The sequence below is a fragment of the Ochotona princeps genome, chromosome 18 (genome assembly GCF_030435755.1).
Source record: "Ochotona princeps isolate mOchPri1 chromosome 18, mOchPri1.hap1, whole genome shotgun sequence".
In the NCBI taxonomy this organism is placed as follows: domain Eukaryota; kingdom Metazoa; phylum Chordata; class Mammalia; order Lagomorpha; family Ochotonidae; genus Ochotona; species Ochotona princeps.
Window position 1 is genome coordinate 51,121,921 of NC_080849.1, and position 11,780 is coordinate 51,133,700.

General features: G+C 45.4%; 1 protein-coding gene across 1 annotated transcript; it reads left to right on the forward strand.

Moving 5' to 3' along the window:
• Nucleotides 1-11,215: 11,215 nt before the first annotated feature.
• LOC131482517 (small ribosomal subunit protein uS14-like) lies at nt 11,216-11,395 on the forward strand. The gene is given in 1 exon segment (XM_058676935.1): nt 11,216-11,395. A coding segment is annotated over 1 exon segment (171 nt). The 5' UTR covers nt 11,216-11,224.
• The last annotated feature ends 385 nt before the right edge of the window (nt 11,396-11,780 follow it).

The window sequence follows — 11,780 nt, forward strand, 5'->3', positions numbered from 1 at the left end:
ATGTTATGGCACAGAGAGTTAAGCTGCCATCCGCAATACACACATATGGCACAAGTTCAAGTGCTAGTTGCTCTACTTCCTATCCAGCTCCCTGATAACGCACCAAAGGAGCAATGGAAGATGGCCCAAGTTCTTGGACTTTTGCATCTACGTGTGAGAGTTGGATGAAATTCCAGGCTTCTGGACATGTGGGGAGTGTACCAACTAGTAAAGAACCTCTTTCTTTGTCTCTCTCTCCCCTTTCTGTAACTCTGCTCTTAACACAATGCTAACTGTGACAAGTAGCACAACATAGAGGCAACAGAACAAAAATCCTTCCTTCTTCAACTCTCAATTTACGGTCCACTTAGAGTAACCAATGACCACTCCCCAGGTGCACACTGTTCTCCGACTGTATTCAGACCTGTTTTTTAAAACATGGTTACCTGTCATAAGGTTTACAAGTGTTCCAACATAATGGTATGAAATTGTATTATCAACTAACATATTATAGACAACTGATGAAGTCAGTTGGTATAGCTCTAACCCAGTGTCTCTTTCTTTGTGATTTATTTATTTGGAAGACAGAGTTCCAGAGAAAGAGGGAAAGACCCAGGAAAGATCTTTCACTCCCCAAAATCACAATTGCTGGGGCCGGGCCAGGACCTTCATTTCGGACTCCCACGTGGCTGCAAGGCCCAAGCAGCTGGACATCCTCCATTGCTTTCCAAGTCAGGCTAGCAGAGGGCTGGCTCAGAAGGGCAATGGCCAGGGCTTATACGGCATTTGAGAAAATCATGTTTCTCCTTTGAAATATGACTTGTTAGACATTTTGACCCAAGATCAAATGCTGTCTCTTTAATAAGGTATTTCTTAAGCAGAAAATGATTTCCTAGAGTTTTCTAAAAATCATGAAGATCTTTTTAAATTTAATGATTTCAAGCATGGCTGATTTATTTGAGAACTAAGTTCTATGGTCCAACTTGGACCTACTTTCAGACCTCAGAATGTTGATAGACTAAAGGAATTTAAATAAGCCAAATCCTAAAAGAGTGGCAGATAAGCAGCATTATGGAAGTATTCACTTCAGAAAAGCCGAGAAAGAACACACCTGCCCATTTCCAGGTCACAGCAGAGACATACCTAGCTAAGAACTGCTGCAGCATTGACATTCTGTTCCTGCGGAACTTTTCATTGCTGTGGTTAACAATAAGATCAATCAGTGTCCAAGGCAGAATTACAATATTCCAAAGGAGGAGCAACCCCACTGCTCAGCAGGACCAACACTTACACCAAATGAGATGAATATTGTTAATATAAATATATACATATTAAATTCATTAGATGATTAAATGGTTTAAAATAGAGGGTCTTTTTAAAAATATACTAATGAATAAGCACTCAAAATCATAAATCTTCAGTCTGACATTTAACCAGTGCCAACCAGGAACCTAAAACCTCCAGGATGAACACGGGTTAGTTTTGACACCACAACTGGAGCATCTACAGGGAGGTATGGGTGCCAGGGTGGAGGGTCGCGGAGTTACTAGTACAAGTCAACCCAGAGATCAATCACTTGTCAAGAGGATTGTGTCATGAAATATATCCAATTGATAACACCCAGCAGTGGAGGAAGGGTTCAATATTGCTAATACTCTTAGTACTGTGTTTGGTACATTGGTTATTCATTCCAAAGAAGTTGAAGCCAAGTATATAGAACAGAATTTTATTTTAATGTAACTCTATGGTCATGTCATGGACACTTCTTGAAGAATTCATTGAGCTGCTTTCTCAAAGTAGGATCTTTGGAAAGGCTCAGAGATTGAGTGAGTCAACAGAAGTGTACAAGACTGACAAAAATTCTTCAACCATTGAAAAACACACAGCTTATCTTTCTTTCCTCTCACTTCCCTTGGAACGGCTGATTTGCCAGTGTCAGCACATGCTGGCAGGGAGAAAATTTAGGCTTAAAGACACCAACTCCGGGATTATAGCACGGAGCTCCTTACTGACTACGGAGACCCCCTGCAGAGATTCTTCAACGCGCTCATTAGGAGTTGCGATCCGTGAATGACGTCCTGCAGCTGCAGCTTAGGGCATTGGAGGTCTACCTGCAGGGTCGATTCCCACAAGTGAGATTTCTATATTAAAAGGGAAGTGTACATTTAAGCTCAAGCACTGATATACACACCCTTCTTTTCGGCTTCGCTTCTCCCCATGTGTTTCTAGGGCTACCCCTTCATAGTAACTGTTTTTAATTCTCTTCTCAGTAGGCTATACTCCCCAAACACTGTTGTATTACTTTCAGACTTAGGTGAGCCTGTGCTTGTCGGCCACAGGTGTAAGTAAACTTTGGGTGCTCTTGTTAGCTCATTTTATTGCCTGTTCCTGCAGTTTTTCTCATCTGTCTTTGCTCACCATACTCCACTCTGGCTCAGGTGACCTTGGTGAGAGAGGGTGCAACGTCAATAATTTGTCTTTTTACCTGGAGGAAGCATCTTGGCACACCATTGATGACCAGGCCCCTAAACTCTTTCCCGAAGTATTAGATCCCTGACTCTACCATCCTACCAAGACCTTAAGGATACTAGCCACCTCTAGCTTGTCCTGCCCAATCAGCATGATGTCATCAATGTGATGGGTCACTATGACCTGCCGTAGGACATTCGGATTCCCTTTTACTACATTACGACCAGGGGTAGAAAAGTTCACGTCGCCCCGGCACAAAACAGCAAATGAACGTTGTTGTGTTTTGCACAAATCCAAAGTGTTCCTCATCAGCATGTCAAAGAACATATTTGCCACACAGTGTGTGCCTCAAACCTTGTTAAAAGGCTTCAGCAACCACTCTGGTGCTGAACAGCTGTAGAGGAGCTACGGCTTGGCTAAGCTGGTGATATTCCAAAACCTACCCTTTAAAGGGTGCAAGCTGGCTCAGCAAATGGAGATACGAGAGGCAAGGCCCAGCACCCTGGATTGTTTGCGTTCTAAAGGAAACGCTGAGATCTGGGATGCAATAGTGCTTTGATTTTCTTTGGCTGAGGAGATGGGGACAGTTTTAGGTACTGCTAGCCTGTCTTTCGAACTGTGTCCAGAGATAAAGTTCACAAAGGCTATGTTATTCCAGCTGCCAGTTACAAACTCAGGGGGCCAGTCAGAAGCATGCAAGGTAGATGTTTTAATCCCGACCCTGGGGGGGGTGGGTAAAGGGGAGGTACGTGCAGATGATTGTTTTAGATCTCCAGGTGTTCATGTCAAGGAAGGTTCTGCTATAGTTTGCGCGTGGTTTGCACGTGGTTTCAGCGTATCCATCTCCCACCCCCGAAAGTTCATGTTTCAAAGCTTGTCACATAGTGGTGATGCTGGGAGTGGGTGATGTAGACCGTTACCAGGTAGGACCTATTGGAAGGTCCATGGGGCACTGAGGGTGCTGCCCTCAGAAGGAATTAAGATAATTCTCACAGGACCCTGAGTTGATCTTCTGACGAGCCAGCTGTTTGGGGGATGAGCCTGAGCCCTAGCTTGCTTGCTTTTTCTTTCTTTCTTTCTTTCTTTCTTTCTTTCTTTCTTTCTTTCTTTCTTTCTTTCTTTCTTTCTTTCTTTCTTCCTTTTTTTCTTTCTTTCTTTCTTTCTTTTTTTCTTTCTTTCTTTCTTTCTTTCGTATTACAAAGTCAGATATACAGAGAGGGGGAGAGACAGAGAGGAAGATCTTCCATCCGTTGATTCACTCCCCAAGCAGCCAGGATGGCCAGAGCTGAGTCGATCTGAAGCCAGGAGCCTGGAGCCTCTTCCGGGGCTCCCACGCAGGTGCACAGTCCCGTTGGGCCGTCCTCAACTGCTTTCCCAGGCCACAAGCAGGGAGCTGGATGGGAATTGGGTTGCTGGGATTAGAACAGGCACCCATATGGGGTCCCAGCACATGTAAGGTACTTCAGCTATTACTAGGCTACCACGCTGAGCCCTTGTTTTCTGATTTTCTCAAGCAGTCATACCTTCTTCCCACACATGCTTTCACCATCTGTAGCCTTCTTGCATGTAACCACCGTCTTATTCTCTTGGCCACTCCGAGGTCATCGGAAACTCTCTTTATACCTTAAGGAAAGTCATTGAGATAACATTCCTAGCCAGACTCTGGAATTCCTGAAAAAGATGCGAAGTCTAACTTAACATTCGAATCCCTTACTTCCGGTGGGAAGATGGGGATCCATTGTCCTGTGAGTGCCCAATCCCTTACTTCCTTGCATAAATCGCCCAGTAGATTGCAGTCTAGGTAATCCCGCCTTCCTTGTGTTGGTGCATTTGACCCTGGTGGCCACTTCTCATGCACAAGGTATCTCTGAAGCACCACATGACACCTGCCCTGCAGTGATGCAGCCCAGAGGGCCAGAGGCAACAGGATGCTGCTTGGACCTTAAGCTGCCCAAATGGGAGCTGCGCCAACCTCCTCTTTTCATATTAAGTACCTGGCCTTTCTAATTTTATCATAGTAATAGAAAATGAATTTATGTAGTCCTTATGTCCAAAAATCTTTGAAAAGAAAGTGTTTGTGTAACAGTCAGTTAAACCCTGATTTTGCTCGGCTTCTGATCCAGTTCCCAGCTGATGTATCTGAGGAGGCGGCAGATGACCCTATGTGGGAGACCTAGATAAAGTTCCTCATTCTTGACTTGGACCTGGCCCAGGCTTGGCTGTTGTGCTCACTGGAGAGTGAGCCAGCAGATGAAGGTTTCCCTAGTTGCCTACTTTTCTTAATCTCCCTCTCTGTCTCTCTGTCTCTCTCTCATTCTGCCTTTAAATACATATATTTGTTAAATCCCTGAAGTCTGGGTATTCCCTTTTCCTTGGCTTATAATGGCCCAAGAGGTGATTATGGGCTTCTTTGGGCAATTCTTAGGGAATCACCTGTGTCTACTTTCAATTGTATTTTTGCTTCCTTCCTTGGGAGAACCTAGCCATCTCTTCGGTCAATAGGTTCTGAATGGCTCAAACAGCTAATCCTCCCTTTGCAAGCACCAGGATCCCATATGGGTACCAGTTCATACCCCAGCTGCTCCACTTCCCATCCAGCTCCCTGCTTGTGGCCTGGGAAAGCAGCAGAGGGTGGTCCAAATACTTAGGACCCTGCACAACTGCTGGGCAGACTAGGAAGAGGCTCCTGGCTTCTGGCTCCTGGCTTCAGATAGACTCAGCTCCAGCCATTGCAGCCATATGGGGAGTGAACCAGCATATGGAAGATCTTTCTCTGTCTCTTTTGCTCTCTGTAAATCTGCCTTTCCAATAAAAATAAGTAACTCTTAAGAAAAAAGGACTTGGGCCCGGCGGCATGGCCTAGCAGCTAAAGTCCTCGCCTTGAAGGCCCCGGGATCCCATATGGGTGCCGGTTCTAATCCCGGAAGCCCCACTTCCCATCCAGCTCCCTGCTTGTGGCCTGGGAAAGCAGTCAAGGACGGCCCAATGCATTGGGACACTGCACCCACGTGGGAGACCCAGAAAAGGTTCCGGGTTCCCGGCTTCGGATCGGCGCGCATCGGCCCGTTGCGGCTCACTTGGGGAGTGAATCATCGGATGGAAGATCTTCCTCTCTGTCTCTCCTCTCTGTGTATATCTGGCTGTAATAAAATGAATAAATCTTTAAAAAAAAAAAAAAAAGAAAAAAGGACTTATATCTGGAAGTCCAGTGAAAAAATATGCGTTTTTTTTCTTGGGGCAACTGCACACAGCCCCTCATTTCTGCACATCTTCTTCTACTCATCTGGAGTGAAATTGCAAGTTATTTCTCAATTTAGTCCTCAGAAACACCTTTGGGTCAAACACCACTTGCAATATGTCCTCTTTCTTAAAAGTTTGCTTCATTTCCAATGGATGTGAACCATGTTTGTACATGTGAGATGTTATACTGGTCAGTCTCTGTTCAGAATGCTGGGATAGGAGCTGTGTTTTTGATGAAAATGGTTTATAGATTACGAAGAAGAAAAAGCTTGTGCTCCCTGATCTTACAATGAACAAAAATTGTTTCAGAATCTCTGAAAATATTCTCTTAGCAGCCAGCGTGTTTGGCACAACAAGTACATTCATACATAGCATCCTTCAGGGTACCTGGATCCAGCCTCCGGCTGCCTATGAACACAGACCCTCGAGGCAGAAATAATAGCCCAGCTCATCGGGGTTCCTGCCAATAGTGGGAAAAACTTGGATTATGTTATCAGATCCTGGACAAGCCCTGGCTATGGGAGATACTTCAGGAGGAAAACAGAATGTATGCTCTTGCTTTCTCTGAAGTTGGGCAGAAAACAAGCTTCACTGACCTAACGAAGATGTCACTGTCGAAATGCTTGTTCCACGTGCAGGCACACGTTACTCTGATGTGTATCATGACGCAGATCGGTCATTGTTATTTTAGGTTGGTACACTTTTTTTTTCCAAAAGCATTTTGCCCACTGATGTCCTTGTTTCCTCATGTCCACTGCAACAAATTACCACACGGTGAATGACTTGAAACAACACATATTTTATTTTCTCTAAGTTTAAGATTACAAAGTCCAAACTCAGGTGGTGTTGGCAGGGCCACACTCCTCCTGGAAGCCCTGGGAAGCTTCATCACGTTACCGCCCATGTCTTCATTGTTCTTTGCCTTGGGGTAGCACTGCTCAAGCCTCCGCCTTACCTCCAAACAGCCTCTTTGTCAGTGTTGAATCTTGTCTCTTTCTTTTTTTTTTTTTTTTTTTTTTGATGCTTGGGGTGGTGTTTAGGGTTCACACGGATAATTGAAAACAATCTCACAAGATTCTGAACTTGATCACATTCCCAAACATTATTTACCCAAATACAGAAACATTTACATTTTCCTGGAATTGGATCTTTGTATCCACCATTCGTCCACTACAGTTGGTACTAATAACCTTCCCAGCACCTTAGCAATCTGGTTGAAATTATCTGTGACTGAAAAAGAGCTTAGGCACAGAAATGTAGGAATATAAAGAACTGTCTATGCAATATAACTAGCACTAGTTGAAAACATAATACATTCGATCAAAATGGTGTTTCACGTAAAATGCATTCCTCTGATTTTTATAAAAATCACCATTTGCAAAAAAAAAAGATATTCTACCTAAATCATGTATAAGCTTTTGGGTGGTTTCTACACAACTCTAGGCATATTTTAAAAAATAATATGGTTGAAATTTATCAAAAGTTCGAATACCAAGTATGCCAAAGGCAGACTTGTTTCCAAACGCCCAATTTTCTCCCACTGACTAGTAAACTGGGCCTTGTCAACCAAAGGACAGCAAACGCCACTATGGGATTAAATATCTTGAGTTTCAGGTGGGCCCCTGGCCATCCATATTATGTAATTTATAATGACATTGATAAGCGTCATCTAGTTGCAACTATCAAGTTTCCAAAAGTCCCACGAGCAATACTACCTTGGGACAGCTGATGTATCTTAATAACCTATTTAGAAAGAAAACAGCAATGCTGTTGCTAGGGTGAGGCTCAAATGCTGGTATTTAGGAAGGGATAGGCCTTGAAGAGGCACCGTCCCTTCATCCCATTTCCCCATGGTGGCCACCAGTGGGCTCCTTTCCCATTGCCTATAGTTTCTCCCTATCATTTGGTATCTGCACATTTTGTTCCAGGCCTGCCAACCTGACTCTGAAAACCTAGTGATCACTCCACAGTTCTGGCAGCTTCTGTGGTCTCTCCTGATTGCTTGGTTGTCTCCTTTAGGCTAGGTTCACCTAACTCTGTTGGTTTGTCCTGCTGCCTGGATGAGAAGCCACTCTACACTTAGACCTTTGAGCTGTCCCCCTCCACCCTGCCGATCAGTTCAACCCCCATTCCTTCTGGGATGGGAGCTTTGGGCTGTCTCACTGGAATTGTTGAAAAGGCATTTAATCTCCACCTGTTATGAATTGGATATTAGTTTTGGCATCTCCCTAAGGCCCATGTATTGGTCCCCAAACTCTTATGTTAATGATCGGGAGATTAATAGATGAAGGATGGTAAGAGCAAGACTTTATCTAATTATGTCATCTAGTCTCTTGGTTGTTAGGGCAGACCTGATTCAAATAAGTAAATTTTTAAAATTCTTAAATAAATCCAGGCAGAGAAGTCTGTACCTCCAAGTGGTAGCCTGGTCATAGAGACCTTTTGAACTCTTGCTAGACACTAGATCTGGCTCCCTTACTCTGGCAGGTGCTGTGACATGACCTGGCCCACCTCCAGTCCTGATTCTCAAATACCCTGGCAGGATGCTTCCTGTCCCTAGCCCCAGCTCTCATGCTTATGGCAGGTGTAGCTGCCTAGTCAGGTAGACCCTTGCAGACCCCTACCAGGCCAGTATCAAGACCTAGCTCTCATGTGTGGTGGTAACTGTAGCTGTGACCTAGCCTACCCCCTGCCCTGACTTCCATTTGTACCAACAGGTGTAGAAGCCTGGACTGGTCCACCCACAGATCCAGTTATTGTGCTCTTGGCCTGGACAGGGCAATTCTCCAACATCTGTAATATGCTGGCCCACTGGTTTGGCGTTCATATAAGCCAACAGGTGCTGCATCCTGGCCCAGCCTACACCCATTCCCTGACCCCATGTGCACTGGCCCCAGGAGATCCTCTGAGCATCCTCACCTGACTCATTCCAGGTCTAGATATTCTCTGTGTTGGCAAGTGTAATGGCCCAAACCAGGGAGACCTTCTGTGCCCCACTTCTGCTTCATCACTGCTCCATTACTGACATGCGAGTGTAATGTCCTGTTCTGGGGAAGGGCCTAGCTATCATTTTATACGTCTCTAGTATTCCTCAGTGGCCTCCTTCCAGTATGTTCCTAGTCTGAGGCACAGCCACAGCAGGAGGGCACAGTGGGCTTGGCAAGCCCCTTTACTCCTCCGCCCCACACACAATCACATACATCACATAGATACACACACAACATCATAAGAAAGTAGCAATCCAAAATGAAACAGCATTATGATTTGAATTTATAAATACTAAAAACAAATAAACCACTGAAGCTGGGTTGTGGTACAGAGATTTAAGTCACTTACTACAATGTTGGTATCCCACATGGGCTTGGTTCACAACCAAGCAACTTCATGTCCAGTCCATCTCCCTGTTCTTGTGCCCAAGAAAGCCGTAACATGGCTCAAATGCTTGAGCTCTCCCACCCGTGCGGAAGACCCAGCGGAATTCCTGGTTCCTGACATTACCTGACCCAGCAACTGGGAACATTTGCAGAGTGAACCAGCAACTAGATCTCTCTCGGTCTCCCTCCATCTCTCTCTTTCTCTGTATCTCTGCCTTTAACATAAATACAATAAATATTAAAAACAAAAAAGCAGAAGGTTGGTACTATAGTATAACAGGTATAGCGGCTGCCTGCAGCACCAGCATCCCCAAACAGAAAGTCCTCAGATGCCAAAAACAATTAAGGGATTAAATTCATTAGAGAAATGAACGTGGGAAGGAGTCATTCAAATCTGTTGTTGCTGAATTGAGGTTCTGCCTGAATTCCGATTGTCTGATCCCTTCCGATAGCATGACAGCCCAGCCCAGTCTTTGTTAACCAGCATGATTTAAGAGTCACTTTGTTGAATGCTGTGCTGGGAGGTGGCCGGCCTCATCTGCCATTCCGCAGCCAAGAATCATTAGCTAACTGGTGACTTCCTCTGTGCCTTCCGAAAGCCAGTGAGAGATATTGATCGGTGAATCATTAGACTTACATTTAGCTTTGCCTTCCAAACACCAAGCGTCTGTGGCTTTCACAGGGCAGGAAAACAGAGAGGCAGCTTTTTATTCTCAAGACCTGTGAGTAAAAGGAGGGCAGAGACCAAAGATGTCTTGGAGAAGGAAAGTGGAAACAGCAATGAAACCGACAGAAACTTTACAAAAAGAACCACGCCACTCGGCCTGGGTCGGCCCCATTCATATCTCATTCTGATGTGAAATTACTACGTTAACTAAGCCTGACCACTTAGGGTCCCTTAGTTCCCCAAATTACAAAGTGGTCCAGGAACTGATGTATGCTGCAACCAACCAGAATCCCTCCTGAGACATTCTTTGCGGTTATTAAGGGGTAGGCTCACGTTTGATCTGGGACCATGGGCTGCAGAAGCGATCAATAAGAAAGAGTAGCCGAGACAGGAGATGGAAAACAATTGTGTCCTAATGAGGTTGTTTGGGTCCTTCTACTCACTGGAAGCAGTTGATACCTCAGACTTGCCAGTTTGGAAATCCAGTCCTGTCTCCATCTTTGATGGAACAGGCTTCAGCTAGGCAAAAACCCTTAGTACTGATGAACACAAAGCAGCTCCTCTCCAAGCAAAGAACTCTCAGCAATTTACTCTCTATTCTTAGACCGTTTGTAATCTGAAGCCTGGAAGGGCCCAACTGTACACCCAGGACAGGGAACCTCTGGCTAACACTCCGAGGCTCTGAGAACATCCTTGCCTTGAGCCATTAAGCTCGCTTCCCTTGCTTCGGTTTTCCCACATCTGGTATTTTCTAGCACTTGTTTGCGTTTCCTGGCAGTGTATAAACAGCTGAGATGTCCCGAGTATTCCAGTGATCGTTATTCTTTCCATTATGTAAGTCAGCAGAAAAACACCAAAATTAGAATGAGAGAAAAGGACCTGGCGTGGTGGCCTAGCAGCTGAAGTCCTCGCCTTGCACGTGCCGGGATCCCACGTGGTCACAGGTTCTAATCCCGGTGACCCCGCTTCCTGTCCAGCTCCCTGTTTGTGGCCTGGGAAAGCAACCGAGGACGGTCCAAAGCCTTGGGACCCTGCACCTGTGTGGGAGACCCAGAGGAAGCTCCTGGTTCCTGGCTTCAGATTGGCTCAGCTCTGGCCGCTGCACTCACTTGGGGAGTGAATCATCAGACAGAGGATCTTCCTCTGTCTCTCCTCTTCTCCGTATATCTGACTGGGACTGGGAGCAGTTAGGAGACAGCCAGGCACTCTAACACTGCAGGTGGACATTCCGAGCAGATGAACTCCTGCTTTCAATATTTTCATCTTTTTTTTTTTTTTCCATATGAGAGAGCAAAGCAACTCCTTTCCATGTTCTGGCCTCCTCCCCTACACATTGATAGACAGGATGAAGGCTTTTGTTCTCATGATGCTCGCAACTCTGGTTACAAGATGGAGAGGCGAGGAACCAGCATCCCCGACCCTCCACTCCTCATTCTCAAGGAAAAAGAACCCACTAGTATACAAGGCCGAGCCTCTTTGCTCTTGTGAGGACAAGATGGCTCACCGGCAGCTCTACTAGAATCACCTGTGAAAATCTGGCCAGGGTTCCCGCTCTGGCCAAGTACGCACAAACCGGCACGGTCTGATCCAGAAATACGGCCTGAACATGAGCCGCCAACGTGTCCACCAGTCTGCCAAGGATATCGGCTTCATCGAGTCGGGTTAAGTCATGTTTTTTGAATGGATGCGGCAAGACATCGACGCTTTGGCAAATCATGATAGGTCTTTGTATATAAAACAAAGAGCTTCAGTTTACGAGTGTTTTAGTGACTGGGAGTTAACTGGCTGTAGGAAAATCTCCTTTTTATGTATTTGTTTTCATATTTTGATTGAAGCCCAACAAGAGATCACCCATCTATCTGCTCAAGTACTAAAAACGGCTAGGGCTGGTCTGTATCTGGGGCAGGAGGGTAATCTAAGTTTTCCCACATGGGTGGCTGGAGCCCAATTAGTTGATCATCAGCTGCTGCCTCGCTGGGTACATGTCAGCAGGAAGCTATAGAACCCAGCACCCAGAAGATACACTGGACAACCAGCCCAAGTACATGCCC